At 44.9% G+C, this 20,048-nt stretch overlaps 1 protein-coding gene across 11 annotated transcripts in view; it reads left to right on the top strand.

The window, feature by feature from the left end:
* Positions 1-20,048, top strand: part of STRBP (spermatid perinuclear RNA binding protein) — a 65,737-nt gene that overhangs the window by 30,807 nt on the left and 14,882 nt on the right. For 8 of the 11 annotated variants that reach the window (XM_089534711.1, XM_089534709.1, XM_089534708.1 and 5 more), the window contains 9 exons: positions 2,047-2,231; positions 3,607-3,824; positions 7,958-8,123; positions 9,284-9,428; positions 16,066-16,160; positions 16,956-17,051; positions 17,799-17,910; positions 18,356-18,453; positions 18,548-18,659. In XM_089534711.1, coding sequence (XP_089390837.1) covers positions 2,229-2,231; positions 3,607-3,824; positions 7,958-8,123; positions 9,284-9,428; positions 16,066-16,160; positions 16,956-17,051; positions 17,799-17,910; positions 18,356-18,453; positions 18,548-18,659 — 1,045 coding nt within the window. In that variant the 5' untranslated portion in view covers positions 2,047-2,228. The remainder of the gene's footprint in view (positions 1-2,046; positions 2,232-3,606; positions 3,825-7,957; positions 8,124-9,283; positions 9,429-16,065; positions 16,161-16,955; positions 17,052-17,798; positions 17,911-18,355; positions 18,454-18,547; positions 18,660-20,048) is intronic. The other 3 variants (XM_089534713.1, XM_089534716.1, XM_089534719.1) reach the window with 2 other exon arrangements.

Genomic DNA, 20,048 nt, shown 5'->3' with positions numbered 1-20,048 from the left:
CACAGAGGATTCACATGACAAAAGGGAACATTGGGGAGAGTCAAAGTCTACATGGATTCTGGAGAGATTATTGTCATGTGACATCAAGAGATGTGGCAAATGCCCAAAGCATGTGTTTTGGGAGGCTGCACATGCAGCTTTCCTCAGTTTCCTCCTTTTGCTATTCTTTCATGTTTTCTTTTTCTCCTCCTCCTCCTCCTCCTCCTCCTCCTCCTCCTCTCCTTCCTCGCATGTAATTGTTCTTAACATTGTCACCCAGCAGAGCTTAATTTGGTTGGGGAGGTTGTGCCTGCAAACAGCAATTACTCTCGCATGCTTGCCAAATCCCATTTCGTTTTGTGTAAATCTGTTGTTCGTTCCTCTCCCTCCTTCCACCGCCCTTTAATTGGAGGATGAGCCCGGTGGGATCCTCTCTGTGCATTCTTGGCATGGCTCTCTCTCTCTCTCTCTCTCTCTCTCTCTCTCTCTCTCTGGGGGACAAGGGTTTAATTATTCCCTTTTGCTGCAGTTTTGCCACCAAGCGTGTTGTCCCATCATTTCTTCAGGGCCACAGCACTATGGCCAAACCGAAGTTGAACGCCTCAACAAGGGAAGGTCCACTTTTGCTCAACAACACTCCCAGTGGATTATTCTTGGTCCTTCCAGGCTGCAAAAGACCATTACTTTGTGGGAGGTGATTTTAGGCAGTATTGTACGGATGCTTTTTGGGGGGAAGAGGAGGTTCCCTATTCTTCTGCAAAACAACCACATCTCAATACAAGATCTCAAAGCGGTCATCCAGTGCGGCTGAATGGTGGAGCATTCAGGTATTGGCTGGCTACCATCAGGTGTGATAGAGAATGTTTTCCCAACATAGGAAACACACTGGGTGACTTTGGGCAAGTCACACTCTCTCAGCCTTGGAAAAAGTCGGTGACAAACCTCCTTTGAACAAACCTTGCCAAGAAAATCCCATGATAGTTTCACCTTAGGGTTGCTATAAGTCCAAAACAACTTGAAGCAAGTGAACCCATCTTGTGATCTGCTTCACAGGAGTGTATTCCAAGAGGTTTTCCTTCAAAACGATGCAGGTAGCAGAATGATATAGCAGAATATAGTGCCAGCAATTAATATTGTCTTTGTTTCCCATCCTTCTAGGCTGGTAGCAATATTGGTGCAAAACTATCCACTGCCATATTTCTTTTTCTGCAGGAATTGTAATGTGTTTTGAGCTTGTTATTTAATGAAATTAAACGCAACATAATGAATGCGGCATAAGTCATGGTGGGTGACTGGAATGGGTGGCATGCCAGACAAACCTAAAAATCAAAGTTGTAATAAAGTCCCCCCTCCCAGTCCCAGTGACTTTGCAGGAGCACCTATTTTTGTACAAACAGCACTTCATTGCTAATGTGCTAAAATTAGTATGATAACAATTTCCAGTGCCTTCATTTCCCCCTTTGCTAAATTTAAATAATGTAAGGAAAGCGTAATGCTATTAGGGGGCTGTGTTTATAATAAATTTTCAAGGGTTTCACTAAAAGTAAGTTTCAAATAGACCATGAGATTTGTTTGGCTGCGACATTCAAACCACACTAAGTGCACTTTATTGATTTCCAACCCAAATTCGAGTATTTCAAATTCAAGTACTTTTGTCTGTTGCAAGGATGGAGATAGATAGATAGATAGATAGATAGATAGATAGATAGCACTAAGGATTAAAATGAAACAGTTGTTTGGATTTTGTGTAGTGTAGACCAGACCAAATCAGATTTCCATTGATTTAGGGCAGCAAAAACCATGTGGATTATCTCATCATAGAGTTTTGATAAGGCAGGGCCCCAAAATGTTCAGTGTGGCCCATTTGGGGCATGCACTACTAAATATCAGTTCCTTTTGCAGGCGTTTAGTGTGGCTCCCATCATGTATCTGCTCTGAACATTTCTTTCTTGGAAGTTGCACACAGTATCCTATCTGATCTCTCTCTCTCTCTGCCTTCCTATGTCTCTTTCCCCATTTTCAACTTGTAAAGCATGTGTGTTCTTGTTTTCTCTCCCTGCCTTGCAGGTGCGTTGCAGAGTCCGACTCCTGGAGCATCCTTGCAGCTGTGTGACCTCCTGAGCCGTCAAGAGACTGAGAGGCTTATGAGGAGCTTCTGGCAGACGAAACAGTGCCTAGCAAAGACACCCAGGAGGAGGGAGAAGGAGAAAGGGGACGGGCACCAGAGCTGAAACCCACTGTAACCAGCCATGGTAGGGCCCCAGACATCCATCTTGTCATGAACGTGTAGAAATGAGAATCGCTGCCTGCCTCTGTTACTCTGTCTCCCTCCCCTTCTTTTCCTAGCCTGGTAAACTCTCTAAAGCGGCTACCTAGCGTGGGAAGGAAAAAGGCTGTGAACTGGTGCTGATTTAAAGGGCGCCTTGGCACCACTTTTCAGCTGAGTAAAACTGGGTTTGATTTATTGCCGGGGCAGTGTCAAAACCACAGAGCATGTGCCAGGGGAAGCTGCAGAGCATGAATTATTAAGTTGGGATACAAGGGATGCTCATAAATAACATCCCCCCCCCCAATAATAAAAGCAGTGTTAGTGAGTCGTTTTTGAGAGAGTGGCTTTGGCAACCTTGAACTCCGCCAGGTTGCCTAACCAAAGGCTTCCTTCTCCCCCTTTGCTTGCCCTTCTTCAAGGTGAAGTCAATGTTGTGGTTTGGCTTGTGGATGTTTCGGACTTACCTGCCAAATCTAATTGGTACAGCTTTTGTACTTCCAGCCAGCCAGAGACTTGGCGCCCTCCCCGCCCCATTTCCCATTTTGATCATAGAGTGCAGAGAGATGGATCAGGCCTCTGTGGACTTGAGCTCTTGTAGCGCTCTGCTGTTCCTGTAAAATATATTTGGAAGGGGCTAAAGAGCTGGCCGCAATGGGGGGGGGGGTGAAGCTTGCTGGCACAGGCAATTAATGAATGCCAGCCAGCCGACTCGCGGATGGGAGCCTCCCGAGTGTATTGATCTCCTTGGTCCTCCAAATGTTATTGCTCAGAGGCAGCATGGGGCAGTGGTGTGGGGGACAGGGGAGAGAAACAACTGCTAGGTCAGATGCAGTGAAGTGTTCCAATGGGATTTAATGTTGGACAGCATACCTAAACCTCTGTACCACTTTTTATAAGTCCTGTGAACAGGTTACTGGCTGGGATAGGTTATAAGGTTCCTATAATGCCCCTGCTGAAACAGCTTCATTGGCTACCAGTTCATTTCTGAATAGACTTCAAAGTGTTGCTTATGCGCTTTAAACCCCTACATAACTTGGGTCCAGGTGATCTAAAAGACCGTATCTCCCCATCTGAGCCAGCTGGAGTTCTAAGATCTTAAGGGAGGGCTTTCTCTTAGTGCCATCACAGGCACTTTTGGTGAGGGCAAGGTAAAGGCAGTGCTTTATCAATGGCTGCTTCCAGGCTGGGGAACTCCTTTCCACAAGAGTTAGCCCTTTCCCTACTTGCTTTACAGGGAGGAGGATGACTTTATGGCATGGCTAGGAGCAGTAAGCCCATTGATCCTCTTCTTTGATACCATTTTCTCTTCCTCTCTTTGGTAATCTTTCCTCTCTCATCTTCCTTGTTGCTTCCAACAGAGATCGATTCGATCATTTGCAAATGATGATCGGCACGTAATGATGAAACACTCAACCATTTACCCATCTCCAGAAGAACTTGAAGCTGTCCAGAACATGGTCTCCACAGTTGAGTGTGCTCTGAAGCAGGTCTCTGACTGGATGGATGAAACCAGCAAATCGGCCCGGGCAGAGAGCAGCACAGACAGCAAAGAGGAATCGGCAGACGGCAGCAACAAGTGAGTGGATTAAACTTCACGGTGTATGCAGTGAAGTCCCAAAGGTGATGACTTTACTTCTGTGTCTTGGGAGTGCAAGATGGAGTTGCTTCAATGCCATTCCAGTTGGAAATGCCTCATTTTAATTATTTGTAAATTCAAGGGAAAAGGAAGGTATGTATGTTGGGGAGAATAGATCCTATTACTAGAAGCCCCCATACATGTCTACATATGCTGTCACTTAGCGTAGGTTTACCAGATAGAGAAGCACCTGGACAAATTAGAAAATAGTCTGTCAAAAAGAGAAGTGCTAGTGCAAGGTCTAGAGATGGAAAAGCCTTTCTTGGCATTTCTGAGATCTTCTCCTCCAGAGCTTTTCTTTTTTTGAAGCTGAAAGAAAACAAAAGCACAGGCCTTGGCCGGATTGCTTAAAGCTTGAGGGACATGGAGACAGGAGACCTTTAGTGTTTGATCTGACCTGACCAGCATCTCTTGGGGTTCATCATTGCCCAGAGACGTCCCCTTCTGCCTTCCAAAGGGAACTGGGTGCCTACCTAACCCACCCCTTGCAAGGAGAGCCTTGCAGCTGCCAAGCAGGGAGTATGTGCTGGGGTTAAATAAGGCAAAGCACACATGCCTCGAGGGAGCTGGGTCAGCAAGGGTCACTTGGTGGCATTTACAGCTCTGCAGATGCAACTCACTGCTTGCAAAAGACTGGCGCAGGGAAAATTAAACACCTTTGAGAGAAGTAGGAGGAAGCAATGGAAAGAAGGTGAGACGTGTGACATCACCTCCTTACCAGGTTAAGGGCCATGGATGTGTGTAGCGCCAGTGTCTTTCTCAGCCAGGAGAAAGAGTGCCACTGAGGGGGAAAGCCCGCATGACAACAAATCGTGTGAAACATCTGTTTGCCATGTGTCTACATCTGTTCCCTGTGCCTATACCAGTTTCTTATTATTTAGTCCCATTGCTTGGGAAACAGCTGAAATAACTGCTTGCTTTTCCATTTGCCTCTGGGTTGTTGTTGTTGCTGCTGCTTTAAACCCACAAAAGAACAAACATGGAATTTGGGAGCTGGCATGAGCGTTAAAGCAAAGCTGCACATTTGTGTTCGTATGTGTGTGTGTATGTGTGTGTGTGTGTGCATATTCAAAACATAAAGAGAAAAGGAAAACCATGCCAAACAAATTTATCTGCATTTAAAATACAATTGGTTCAGTGAACACTGCCTGTCCGTTTTCTCTTCTCCCCCTTCCTTCCTTCCTTCCTTCCTTCCTTCCTTCCTTCCTGCCTGTTCAACTTGTAATTAATGGCCCTGGTGTTAAACAGTCCAAAGCAGATGTGTTTCTGTATTAATATTTTAGAATGCATTTTCCCTCCTTGCCAGCACAAGATGCTTGGTGTTTGATTAGTGTAAGTGGGCATTCTGCAGTATCTGCAGTTGGTAACTCAACACATTTTGTGGTTGCAGCCCTGCAAGACATTCACTCTTTTGCTCTATTTTGGTAGAATTGCGCCATATGAGCATAGAATCATAGAGCTGGAAAGGACCACTAGTCTAATCCCCTGCCATGCAGGAAGACACAACTAAAGCACCCCTGAAACATGCTCATCCAACCTTTGTTTAAAGACCCCTGAAGGTGGAGTGTCCACCACCTTGTGGAGCAGTCCATAGCTACCATCAATAAGTTCTTCCTGATGTTTAGCCTTTACAATACAATGCAATGGAATGGAAAAACAAGCCCCCCTCTCTTCAATTTGCACCAAGACCTGAGGACAGGAGCTCTTTTGTTCACAGACTTGCCATAGGAACAAGGTCACTATCACAAGAAGTCAGGGGACCAACCAATGGGCTATATTTGACCAACAGACTAATTTGGTGACCCAGTTTGCAAATATAGAAGCTTTTATTTTCTATGGAAATAAACTTAGACAGGAGATGCAGGGCATTCCCTTTCATTCCCCATACCCTCAACCCTTAAGCGACTCTTCACAAGTAGCATCATATTGCAATAGCGTAAGTATGCTTGCAGTTGTACAGTGGCAGTATGGCTGTGCACTCTCCCTCGTTGCCCAATAATGATCCATCTCTCCTCTCACTCCTCTAAGGACTGCATTTAGAGAATCTCCTAGGCCAGGGGTTCCCAACTTTTTTGTCTTGCAGAGCCCTAAGGGCTCCATGGAGCACTGGTTGGATCCTAGACAACACAGCTGTCCATGTAACAGTTTACCGTTGGCATGACAAGGCTCATACAAACCTGAACAGCACACCACCTTTGCTCAAGCCTTAAGAAAATGCAGCTTTTGGTATCCAGAAACACCAAGGGTTCTCTTGCATAAAATCACTGGTACACTACTTTTGGTATGCAATAGGGAGATGTCACAATTGCACAAGGATAATGTAAATCCACACATAGTTTAGCATGAAATTAAGCAGCAAATTGCTTTGATTGGGCATGACTGCCCAGGCTTCACTGGTTCAAAAAAAGTAAAATCAAAATAAATGGGCAGGTGAATGCAAAATCTCTGAAGGCACACAAGGCCGTGTTCGTGACAGTCCCGAGTGTGTCAGGCTCTCGCTTGAGCAGCATTGGCAGGAGGGTGGCTTGCTTTTCCAAATGCTCTCCTCTCCTCTCTTTAGTGGGGAATAAATGAGACCCTGATTGCCTTTTCTTTTTTTAAAAAACCAAGTGCTTCTGGTACACTCGCTTGGCTGGCAAGAAGTGCCGCTTGAAACACTCCAGCCACAGCCTGGCGTCTCTTTTCTTTCTGGTTTTTCTATTCCAGATTGCTTTTTCATGAGCTCATTCTAAATTTAGGGCCCTTTTCATATGTGTGTGTCTGCGCGCGCACACACATCTGTGACCAGATGTTCCCACAAAGAGGTGGTGTAGCTGCTGAAGAATTGCTTGTATGGAGGCCAGGTGGTGATAGTGGTCTGGTCTCTATACATCCATGGCATTTTCCTCCTCTTTTCGCATCTGCCCTACTCTCACCCTTTCTCACTTTGCCCTTTGCTCATATTTTTTGGCACAGTATTATTGTGAAAGATTTGTCCAATGTGTAAAGTACTCTTTTTCATCCCCTCTCCACTCCTTTTTTTAACCCTCTTTTTCCCTCCTGCAAGGACAGGGACGGTTCAATTCTTGGCTTCTGCCAAGCAGGAAATGTGGCGTGATTGAAAGAAGCTCTTTGAGTCGCAAAAGCAGGACAGAGCAAGTTTTTGTCTGGTTGCAAAAACCAGTGAGACGACAGCTCCTGCCTGCTGGCTGTGTCTCTCTTCCCCCTCAGGAGGCAACAGATGCTTTTCTTCCGCTTGGCCCAAATTTTCTGCAGGAAGAGATCAATGGGGGAGCTGCTCTCTGCAGATCTGTTTGGTTTAGAGATAGATGCACACACAGTCGCCATGCTTTCTCATCTCTCCCCCCTACACACAATTGTTTTTCAGACTTTTCATCTCTCTCCCTTCCCCTTTCTAAAGGTGATGCCTTTCCCCAAATATCCTTTCCCCCTTTCCTTCTTTTTCAGTCATTGTGCAGCTGCTGACATCGCACAGCCACCCATGGCCATTTGAATGGCTTGGGATGAATGGAAATAAGGCTGCTTTTGCATGAGTGCCTTTCTTGCAGGACGATGGGTCAAATGAGGCTGAGAAATTGTTTCTAGTGCAAAAACAGACTGTCTTAGAAGGTGGTAGCTTGTTCACTCTTAAGAAATGTTTAAGCAGGAGATGGTAGAGAACACATTGGGGTCCTCTAGTTGCAGGTTTTGCATCACTCAGTGGACTAGGTGGCTCTGTCTCGTCTTCCCACCAGCCGTACCTGTGAACACGGTGGGACTGAAAGAAGAATCTCAAGGTCCAGACAGGCTCATATGAGGAGAGAACAGTCCGTCAGATGGCCTGGACCCTAACCATATAGGACAGGTCATAACCAGCACTCTGAATTGTACCCATAAACAGACAGTCATCATCTCTTAGGTTTACCATTGCCTCTTCAGTCTCTCACTGCCCTTAGCATGGAAGTCTGAAACAAGGGCTTACACAGTGTTGCCCTGTGCTATGGATGTGAAGCCAACAATATGATCTCCCACATGCCCAGGGGTGCGGTATTGTGTTGCTACAAATAGAAAAACAATAATCTTTTTATCTTCAGGGACCAAGGTGGCCGGGTCTTGTGTGGCGTGATGAGGATCGGTTTGGTAGCCAAAGGCCTCTTGATAAAAGATGACATGGACTTGGAACTGGTTCTTATGTGCAAAGAGAAGCCCACAGAGACCTTATTATCGCTTGTCAAAGACAATCTTCCCATCCAAATCCAGGTAAGCATTAATGGCACAGCTTCAAAGCCGTATTTTGTTCTGTTTTTAATGCTGCTGTGCACAAAAAGGAGGATGTATTTGCTTTTCCCCTTTCCAAAGGAAGAAACAAAAATGTTTTTAAACCAGGACTGGAAAAAGTGTGTATTGTTTTTAACTGCTTTTTAAATGCATGTTTCAATATTGGGACTAGCGTAATTCTGGTGAAGTCTAAGTAAGTTAGTAGTATGAATAAAATCATGTTGAATAGAATAGAAAAGCAAAGTCCACAACTGAACCAGAATGATGTTGACGAAGAGGTACGTTTGGATGTACTTGGATTTCAACATTACTTGTCAACGGCTACATTTTTTGAGCACCTGATAAATAATGTAGAAGTGAACAGACAGAATTCATCCTCTTCCTTTTCTTTTGCGGAAAAGAGGAGTCAGAAGAAAGAGGATCAAAAACAGCCCTTTGGTTCACACTGGCCTTTGAACCTTCATCTACTTCAGCGTCTCAAGTTTAACTGTCACTGGAAGGAGGTTTCACTCTTGCAAGACTCTGAATAAGCAAAACTGAGAATGGCGTATACCGCAGGAGGTGCGCTTGCTTGGTGCTGAGCCCATATTCTCGATCTGTCCTCTTTGGCTGTGGTTCTGTGCAAAAGGGGGACAAAAGCCCACAGCAGGAGCTGTACCTTTCTGTCCAAAAGTCTAATTGAGACTATCTGTAAGGAGATTAGGAGAAAGGCCTGTTGGTGGACCGTCAGGGGACTGAACTGAACTGCCGGTGCTACAGCCATTCTTAGTTCTCCAAGTCATTAGCCTGTGCCTTCCTGGAAGGGTTTCTCCAGCAGCCCTCGCATGTGTCTAAGAGTATTCCTAAGCTGCCCATAAATAACAGGGACTTCTCGACTGGCAGCCTGGCTCAGCGGCAGAAGATTATCTTGGCCTGACCTTCACTCCCAGAAGGAAAATTAAAGCAAGAACTCGTAAAAAAAATATTATCCAAGTGTTCCGATACCTATCTAAAGCAGCAGTTTCTATGAAGTGATCTATTATTTAGGCTCTCTGACAATGTTTCCCTGTTAGCGAAAGGGGAAAAAACTGTGCATTTCTATGCTGAGATTGTGGTTTTTCCTCCCTCCAGTGACTCAACTAAGCAATTCTGAACTGTTTCAGAAACTCACAGAAGAGAAGTATCATGTCGAACATTGTGTCGACGAAGCAGCCATCGTCATCCGTAGCACAAAGGAGCTTCCGCTAACGCTCAAGGTGACCCTAACCTCCCCGCTTATCCGGGACGAAGTCGAGAAGAAGGATGGAGGTACTGAGAGGAGTTACTCCCCTGGTTTTTCCCCTGCTTCTCTGGTTTCACTAATATTTTCCTCCATTTGTAGTGCAGGTAAAGGGGGTTCTTTCCTACTTGTGTCACCAGCAAATTGTTACTAACCTATCAAGGAGGGCAAAATACAATTGACCCCTTTTCCCCCTTTGAAGGGATCTGTGGAAGAGCCCAGCCGCTGTCTTCCACTTATGTACCCCTCTAGTTAGTTGAGCAGAGCAGCTTCAGTCTAAGAAATTCCCTTTTCTCTCCAATGCTTACTGATCCTTATCTTTTCACCAGAGGTCAGTTTAATTTCTAGGTTCATACAGTTCTAGAATAACCTCCTGTGACACAGTCTGGGGTGGAAAAAACATGCAAAATTGAAATACAGATACCTATTAACATGTAGGAAATGTTTCCTTGGATTGGATTAGAAGTCTTTGCCCAGAACTGGTCCAAGCAAGGAAAGATTTTTGCTCTTTATCCACTCCTACTTTGCGTATAACAATAAAGGGCTTTCCCTCACTTTTGTTATCCCTTCCCTCTGGGATATGACATGCTGGTACAACTAGAGATGGAATATTGTGTTGCATGGTTCTTGTGTCCAGTAAATACATAGTTTTGGGAGAAGAGAATATATGACTTTTGCTCAAGTTCTGCCCACCTGCAAATCTGAGTTTTCTGTGGCATTTTTTCTGTGGCAAGGCAGGGGGTTGGACTAGAAGGGATCTTTAAGTTCCCTTCAAACTCTGTGATGCCATGAACAGCAATGTGCTTTTGTGCTTCTGTCTACTTTCAGTGGAGGCAGAGCAAAAGAGCTGTGCTTCTAGTTCAGGCCCTGTTTTTAAACCAGTTCATAGAGTAATGCTTCAGACAGGTGGAGGAGATGGAATTCGTTTTGCTGTGAACCAGCCTGGACTTTGACATACCTAGGGAGCGCTCATGTAGGCTTTCTTTCAGCCTCACTATCGGTTAACAATAAATACCTGGTCAGTTTACTTTTTGATTAAATCCAGTCTTGAATAACACACAGCTGAGTCTTTTAGCAGTGGATGTTCCTCTCCCAGCAACAAAGCAAGCTAGTGTTGTTCCTCTTTCAGAAGACGCCTCTCTCCCCTCGCAACCTTTCTGATTAATTGATGGATTTTTCTCTAAGCCTGGAGTGCCCATAAGTCGAGGAGAGCTGATGTTACGGCTGAAATGCCACACTTAAGTCGTCGCACATAACGTTCTCTGGGTGTACACTCTATCTGTTTTGAAACTCTACCTCCCTGATTCCTCCCTGTGTCCCATCTCCTGTTACTTGCTTGCAGTTTGCTATTCAGTTGCAAGAAAAGGTATTGATGGAGGATGTCTCCTCGGCATCCAAGAGAAGCCAGCCTTGAAACCAAGTATAATATTCAGAGGTCTCCTATCACCATCTCCTTCATCCCAGTAATTTAGATTGCAGTTCTGCACCGTTGTACCTGGGAGTAAGCACCCATTGAACTCTGTTGAATTCCACTTCTGAACAGACCAAGTGCAGGGGGGTTACTCCTAATTTTTGTAACTTCTGCCTATTTCTGACAAGTATTTCTCCCTTCCTAAAATTTAGCCTTGGAATGATGTCAGACTTTTGACCAACTGGCGCTTCTCTGTCATGACAGTCAAGGCAGCTGGACCCCGCACTTACCCTTGACAAACCTCTTCCGATTGCTCTTCCCCCATTTCTAGATTTATCACCTGAGCCCATGCTTTCCCCTTGTTGCCCCTCTTGTCTCACCCTACATTGATCCACCATCACTGCAGGAAACATTGATCAGTGCTTTCCTGTTCCTTCATTTATTTTCTCTAGGAATGGCGTTGATTGAGGAGGAGGGTAACTTTTCTTCAGCAGTGTTTTGGGGAACTTTTTAAAACAGGTAGGAAGCACGAAACCTTCCAGATGATGTTGGATTGCAGCTCCCAGCACTCCTAGGGGGTATAGTCCTGGTGAGAAATGTTGGAGTTGCAGTCTCAACAGCCTCTGGAGGACCATTTGACTTCCACACTTGGAAGAGGAATGGGTAGTTATGTAGGACAGTGCTTCTCAAGCTATCTGATGTGGTGGACTGGCCTTTTGGAAGACAACCTAAATTGATATGATTATGATCATGATACCACAGACTGCTAACTAATGGCTCATGGAGTAGCACTGATATAGGAGATAGGATACTCTTTGAGTAGCACCGATGTAGGAGATACTAGACCCTTGGCCAGGCTTCCTTCATCTAGGACCGTCCACATATGTAAGACTAAAGTTCCCATCAGAGCTGAGGATTGTGAGGGTTGTGGAGGACAACCTGCTGTGATCAGTCAGGTTTACACAGAATAGTTAAGGGTGAAAACATAGAACTTAATGCAACATAAAAACATTGTTATATTTTTGCTTGAACCCATGAGTGTAGTTTGTCAATGGTAAGGTTAAGTTTTTGCTTCTCTCCCCTATACAAACAAATCCTCTATAGATAGCAGTTGTATAGGAACTGTCTGGATATCCCTTGTCGCTACTTGGTGGTCTCCATTCAGATATTAACCAGGCCTTTGATTTGTTTTCCTTGTGTATTCCTAGTTTATGCAAGGGACAACAAATCACACTCCTCATTCTGATTTTTTTTTAAACGGGAGTGGAGGAAAATGAGAGTAGTAGGCCTGAGAATAGGAAAACGAGGGAATGTGTATTGTTCTTGAACTGAGGAGTAGTTGTGAGAGCTTAAACCATGGGGCTAAGCCAGAATTTTCTACTAAGTCAAGGCAGGGAGAAAAGTAAGCCATGGAAAAGAAAGAAGATTGGTGCTTCTGCTGACCTCCTGACCAGCATTGGATAATGGTCATAATGTGTTGCTCCTCTGCTTTGGTGGTGGCTCATCTTGACCACTGATCTCTGGAGCAGACAAGCAGAGCTGACCAAGGTTTCCTGCAGTCTGGTTTGGTTACTCAACTAATCTCTCTTCTAACTGAATAAACCAAGGGGCGCGCCTGCTGGAATGGGTCTCCATGTGTTGGGAACTGCCCTATTGCAAATTCATGCTCTGACTTTCAATTTCTGGCACTTCCTTTAAAAAAAAAATACTTAAACTCGAAGAGGAGAGCTGGCATGATGTAGTGGTTTGACTAGGACTCTGCAGACCCAGCTTTGAACCCCTACTTGGTTGTGGAAGCCCACTAGGTGACCTTGAGTAAGTCCTACTTGCTCAGCCTCAGAAGGAAGCAATGATGAACCTCCTCTGAACAAATTGTGCTGAGAAAACCCTAGGAGATGATCAAAGGTGGGGGCACAAAACAACTGACTTGTTCGAAGGTATATAAAAATTCAGAGACAGTGTGGCATAATGGTTTGAATGTGGGACCAGGACTCTGGCAGACCAGAGTTCAAATCCTTACTTGGCCATGGAAACCCACTGGGTGACCTTGGGGAAGTCACACTACACTCTCTCAGCCTCAGAGGAAGGCAAAGGTAACGTCCCTCTGCCGAGAAAATCTCACTGTAGGCTTGCCATAAGTCAAAAAGAACTTGAAGGCACACAACAAACATGAAGAGATTGACCCAAGACCACAATAAACTGTTGGAGAGCCTGTGCCTGGCAAACTCCTGCAAGATAAACATTCCGATTTACAGAGCCAGAAGATAACAGGCAGATTCAGTTTGACAACGAAGCTTTGAACACTTGGTCAGTTGGCTCCATTCCTTTTATGATCAGTTAGCTCAAATGAATAGGTTTTGGCATTCAGGGCCCCCCCATTTCTTTTAATGCCTGTGTTGCCTCTGTTCATAGCCAGAGCATGAAACCACAAGGTCTCTGGTAGCGATATGGGTCTCAACACCGTGGGCCACCCACTCACCCCTCCATTCTGCCTCTCTTCCCTTTCCATCTTTCTGTCTCTTTCCTGTAAGACTTAATTCTCACACATTGACTGCCTGCAACAGCAGGGGAACGCAGCCTTGGGAAAACACACCGAGGGGACCATCTTTGTTGCTTTCAGGGGCCCTCTGTCTGTTTTTGGCGTGGCCCCTTCAATTAACATTGAAGCAGAGCACTGTGGAAGTCCAACGTCTGCATTTGGGGTGACAAGTTAACCTTCCTCCAGCGAACGCATCAAGATTTCACTTTGGCAAAAAGAAATTTCTCACCTGCATCACTCAGAGGTTGGACTTGCCTCAGCTGCTTTCACAGATGTCTGGTTTATTACACATTTCCCTTGCAAGGCGGGCCACGTCGTCTCTGTGCAGCCTTGCAGGAATGGCCTTGCAGCCGGTCAGTTTCTAATCGTTGGTTTCCCCCCCCCATAATTCCTTAAAAAGAGATTATCGCTCGTGCCTTGACAGTTGCTGCATTGTGCAATGCATGATGGAAATAAATGAAGATGTGTCGTTTTACTCCAAAAGGAAAAAAAAAGGTGGTGGTTCATTACTAAACGGTGGAAACTGCACAGGATTTCCTCCTGTGTGGAGATTTTAAACATATGATAAAGACGCTGACAAAAGTTGGGGAGAAAACAACCCGCATAAAACTTAACAGCAACTAAAAGAAAAGCACCCTTTTGTGTGTGTGCTTCTAAAACCACCCCCTCCGCTAATCCCATTTATGACTTTGCATCTTTTATTGGGAATGGCCCAGATTACTCCTCTTGCAATCCTGTCGATGGGGCGGTGGGTGGGTTGAGGCCAGAGCCCTTCCAATATCTGCTGCAAAGCTCATGGGGGCAAGAGCATAACTGTGTGGCACTTTGCTTTTCCTTTATTTATTCATTTGGTCAGAGGCAGAGCAGATCGTTGCTCAAGGCGGCTTTGGAGTCTCTTTGAGGTTTGCACTCTTTCTGTGTTCAGATCCCTCTGCTTTGGCACATCTGCACTGTAGGAATAATGCAGCTTGACACCACTTTAAATGCTCTGGTTCCATGCTAAGGAAGCTTGGGTTTTGTAGTTTCACAAGGTCTTTTGCTTTTTCTGCCAAAGCATGCTGGTGCCTCACCAAACTACAGGATGGAGCCGAAGCAATTAAAGTGGTGTCCATCTGCATCATTTCTACTGTGTAGATGGCACCCCTTATTTCTGTTTATCACTGGAGCTGTGTTACACTCAGACAGCAGGCTGGATGATCCCTCTTTCCCCAGAAACCAATACTCAAATCAATAACCCAGCCAACCAGGGGCTTGTTTAATGAATTAATATGCCACCTTTCTTTCTATATACGAGATCCAAGTTGTCACACAATATAAGCTGTAACAGCGGACAGTAACACCACAAATAGTGCAAGAGTTACGAAACAATCAATCAGATTAAAAAGATGAAATTCTTTTTGTATAAGCCTGTTAAAATATTTTAACAATAATGGCAATTATTTGGTGAAACACACTGCCATGAAAAGACTGTTGCCCAAGGCTCTGGGCTAGCCTTTTCAGAGTGGGCTGCAGACAGTGGGATGTTCTCTATTACATCTGCAGGAGACAGGTTTGTACTAAAATTGATAAATAAATAAATGTATTCTGACTGAAAGCAGCTGTCTGTGGTCTCAGGAAAATGTAGATTCATTCCTGCTGCCAAAGAAATCCTTATTAAATGGACCTGTTCGTCTGATGAACTAGAGATCCTGGGTGTGCCAAAAATGTACCCTGGATGGAAAGCTGGAAGTTACTTTCTGGCTTGCAACCCCCAGAATCCCGCAACCGCCGCTGCAACATGGACCTGGTTGGAAGATTCTGGGAGTTGTAATCCAGGGGGAAAAAGGGAATTGGTAGTTCTGTTTAAGTTATTTTAGACCAGTGATTCCCAAACTTTAGTTCTCTAGGGCTTTGGGACTTCAGCTCCCAGACGCCTCAACCTACTTGGCCAAAAGTCAGGGATTCTGGGAGTGCAACTCCAAAACATCTGGACAAGCAAAGTTTGGGAATTGCTGTTTGAGACATTGCGCTGTCAGTCAACAAACCGTGCTGAAAATGTTGGTGACTGTCCAAGTTAGCTAGTTTTTCCAATATACTCTGGGCAAAAAGACTTGTGTTTTAATTACTGCAAAAAACCACACTCGAAAAACAGAGATGTCTTCTTAAAAAAAGAAAAGTGCAAACCTCAAAGATGTCTGTGGCCAACTATCCAGATTGTGACGGCGTTTGGAATTATACATCATCTTGGCTGAGATTGACCATTTCAAAATGGACCATCCCCATCACCCCAGGACTCCCTCTGGCACCAAACCTTTGCTGAAAATGTGCAACTTGTTTGTTTGCTTATTTATTTGGTTCCAGTTCCAAAACTCTTGTTGTCAAAGTGTCAGGAGCAAGGCAGCCAAGCGCCACACTTTGTATGGTCTCCGCCCCAAACATGTGATGTTATTTTAAAAAAGAAATGAATAAGATCCCAGACTGACTCTGGCGGTTGCATCAACCATTTTAAAAAAGGAAAGAAATGGCTGGTGTACTTAAATGATTGTTTGCATCCCTGTTGGCGAAGAGGGTGGAAATCTGCGGGGAAAGGGACCAAAATGAATTCTGGGAGTCTTATTAACAGCCCCCCGTTGTGCTGCCACTGTTGTGCGTACTTGTGTGACAGAAACCCCTTGGTCAAACTGTGTCTGTCTCTCTTTTTTGTTTGTTTGTTTCTCTTATATTCCCATTTTCCCAGTAGACAGTGTTCCGATGAAAGACCCGCCGGACCTTCTCAACAGGCAAACATGCCTAGATGCTTTGGCGTCTCTGCGACACGCCAAATGGTTCCAGGTTGGGCTTTTCATTCTTTTCCCTTATTGTAGCCTTTGAAAAAAAACAAAACCAAAATTAGAAGTGACTTTTTTTTTTTACCGCATCTGCACTGCAGAAATATTCTGGTTTGACACCGCTTGAACTGCCGTGGTTCATTACTATGGAACTTTTGTTGTTTTGTGAGGCATTTTGCCTTCTCTGTTAGAGAGCTCTGGTGCCACAACAAACTACAATTCTCAGGATTCCATAGCACTGAGCCGTGACAGTTAAAGCAGTGTCAAACTGGATTATTTCTACAGTGCAGATGTAGCCTATGATACCAATCTGAAATACCTCCTCCTTCATCCCCCCCCCTTTTTTTTTTAGTTTAGTTTTTTAAAGTATTCCCTTTACACAACAGTTTGCATTATGACAGAGCACTGGTTTCCTCAATGTTGGGTGGTAGAGAATAAACCAGCTGGTAAAGTGAGGTTGTGAAGTTACATTGCAATGCTTTCCTTTCCTTTCTTTCTCTCTTTCTTTGCCTGCAAAGATGAAAAAGAAAAGCCCCTTTGCTCCTTTTTTTGCCTTGGGGTGATTGGGCAAGAATTGTTAAAAACTGATTTAATTCTTCCTTTTGCATGTGCTTGATTTAAAAAAAAATACATGCACAAAGATACACACATAGTAACCTTGCTTTAAGCGAAAGTTCTGGGTCAAGTTCTTAACATGTTAAAAATAAAATCTGCTGTTGTTGCTGCTGCTGTTTAGAGAAGAAGTTCTTTAGCTCAGGTGTTTAGCCAGGTGGATTGGAAACAGATCTGTTTGTTTTAGGCCAGGGCAAATGGACTAAAGTCCTGTGTCATTGTGCTGCGTGTTCTGCGAGATTTGTGCAACCGAGTTCCTACCTGGGCACCACTGAAAGGATGGGTAAGTACCTGAGTGGCATGGAAGCTCCCTCCCATTAGGAAACGGATGTAGGCACTGGATACAAGTCCCAGGATTTTACCAGATAGAGCCATGACAGTTAAAGCAGTGTGGAACTGCATCAATTCTGTAGTGCGGAAGCAGCCCTGCTCAAAGCGGTGGAGTTGGGTGGAGAGGAAGACCCCTTGCAACCAGAGTCGCAACTAGGAAAGGTTAGGAGGCTGCATTAGCCCCCCAGGAGACGTTAGAGGGCCCCCGATGTACTGACACACACACAAAACCAACCCAAAATGGAACATTTTCCATCATGGTTTGGTGCCTTCTTGTGCCATTTAATCCATGGCAAGTGAATGGAAGTTACTTCCTGTCCACTTCCTGTTTAAATTTAAACGAATGCAGGAACCCCTACATCCTTCTTGGTATGTAAAGCATGGCAAAATGCTGGGGATAAAGCCCATGTGTGTAATTTTTCAGACCTTGCAAAAGGAGGTATCCAGTGCCTACTTCCTCAAGGATCCCACTTTCTTGTGCAACTAGGCCACAGCTCCGTCTCCCTGTCCATTGTGATGGGGCCACATACACATGGCCTTGTTCCACTTTCTCTTGAGCGCCGCAGGAGGAAGGAGCTGCCTGAAGCCGAGCGGCTGTGCTTTCTACCCTCCCTGCTTGTGCACTTGTTTGAAGCTTCAAACAAGCCCCCCGTTCCCACTGGTGGTGCGTCCACACTAATGGCGGTCCCATCTCTCCTAGCCCTTGGAACTGATCTGTGAGAAAGCAATCGGTACATGCAATAGACCCCTGGGTGCAGGAGAAGCCCTGCGGCGAGTGATGGAGTGTTTGGCGTCAGGAATCCTACTGCCTGGTAAGGTAGAGCCCAGAGCTGGTCTTGCAGACACTGTTTTCCATGTATGCATGGCACCTTTCCCTCTTGTCTGTGTACCAGTTGCTTCTTCCCTAGTCCCCTTGAATAAAAGGATACTTCATTCATAGATATTCTCCAAGTAAGCAAATTAATTGAACTCTCTCTTTTTATGGTTCCTTTTAGAAGTGACTAGCATGTGCTCTTGTGAGGATGTATGAAGGACGATAAAGTTTGGGAAAGTTACTTTTTTGTTGGACTGCTATTCCCAGAACCCACCCTTAGCTAGCATGACAATTTTCTATGTTGACTAGGAGTTTCCGGGAGTCCTTAAAAAGGAATATTTCCTCGTTGCGGTTGAAAATGTAGAAAGCTGCTTTTTGGCACATGAGTGTGCATGACTGAGGCCACCATGTTGACCTGTGTTTCTCTATCTGCTTCCCTCAAGGTGGGCCTGGTTTGCATGACCCTTGTGAGCGGGAGCCGACGGATGCCTTGTCCAATTTGACTGTTCAACAAAGAGAAGCCATTACCCATAGTGCCCAGGTAACACATTCTGGCTGCCTGGACTGGGGAGCATTTGGAGAGCCTGGGATGTTGGGAATAACCTTTTCTGTTTTTAATTTCCCCCCTTTCACAGCACGCGTTGAGACTGTCAGCTTTTGGGCAGATCTATAAAGTGCTGGAAATGGATCCTCTCCCTTCCAATAAGTCCTTCCACAAATACTCATGGTCGGGGACCGACAAAGAAGGTAGGTGGCAGGGGGACAAAATGAAACAGAACCCTTTGTAACTTTAGGGCAAGGGACATGATTTGCATCTTTTTGGATCCTATTACAGTACATCCAGTCCCTCTCCCACAACTGTAAAAAATTGCTTTATAAACAAGGTTAATAGCGGCAGCATCCACAACTTTTAACTGTATTCCAGAGATAGTAGAGAGCCTCTAGGAGATGCAGACGTTCACAAGAGAAGGAGGCAAATTTTTCACTGTGCTTTTCATGGTCGACTGTGACCCAGTGCAGCTCTCTTTTTCCTGGGAGAGCCCTGTCCAACCTCCCCATGAAATGCTCCGTTCCGAGCTTTCTAGCAATTAAGATATCGCCTTTTTCAACACCCTGTTCTGTCAAATGTATAATAGCTCCATGACACTTCAGAAATGGTGGCGACAGGACCAGTCATTTATTTTTAAAGGGAGAACATTGATCGTGTGACACTTCCTATTAGAGGGGATGTATCGCTATGAAGGGAAGTGATGGATGTGGATAGATAGTCCCTTATTCTTCTCTGTTCCCTCTCAAAGCGCCTGGTGGGTGCTGCATTCAGGATGACTTAGGAAGAGTTATTAGATGGCTGCATCCTGCAAGAGAGCCAGCATAGTCTGTGCTGCCCCAGAGGGCCTTTGGGCATGAAAGTGACCCCTGGACCTCCTTGCCCGCTCCTGCCCTAAAACCATAATCCAGTAAAACTAGGAGCTAGCTGTGATAATATATCAGGCAGGGTATTTGTCCCCAAATACTTTGAAAATACATCCAGGATGGCATGTGAAAAGTTTTGCTAGATGGTAGACCTGGCGTAGGTGACATGAACCAAAGAGCTGTTGAACGCTGCCTCCTCTCTTGGGGTGGCAATGGCAAATCTTTTTCCATTTTGCCAATTACTGAAAGGAAAAGTCAACATGTATGGTATCTTTTTCCCCAATGAACCACATCACCATCACTTCTCCTCCTTGTGCTCTTAATTTCCTGGCTTCTTTCCCTTTTTTAGACCACTAAGAGCATTCTTAAAAATAGAAGCTGCTGAGTTCTGCCTAAAGGTCTCTTACTGACCTCTTCAGCCAAAAGGCTGCCTTTCAGTCCAGATGTGGAAACAAAACCTAAGCTTGTTCTGCAAGGTGAAATTCAAGCTGAGCAGGAGTTTCCCCCTTTGTTCTGTCTGTGAGATATATATATATATATATATAGAGAGAGAGAGAGAGAGAGAGACACACACACAAACACACACACATATCCCTGCTTGATCAGTGGAAAGATGGCTTCTTAATCACATTTCTATACTTACAGTAGGTTGCAGCATAACTCTGGTGCAGGGCTTACACCCACACAGAAATCAAGTAATGAAAAGTGCTTGAATGCTCATTT

Source organism: Sceloporus occidentalis, unplaced genomic scaffold (genome assembly GCF_023333645.1).
Source record: "Sceloporus occidentalis isolate IW3139 unplaced genomic scaffold, rSceOcc1.0.p SCAF_8, whole genome shotgun sequence".
Classification (NCBI taxonomy): Eukaryota; Metazoa; Chordata; class Lepidosauria; order Squamata; family Phrynosomatidae; genus Sceloporus; species Sceloporus occidentalis.
This window is presented reverse-complemented; position numbering and strand designations above follow the sequence as displayed.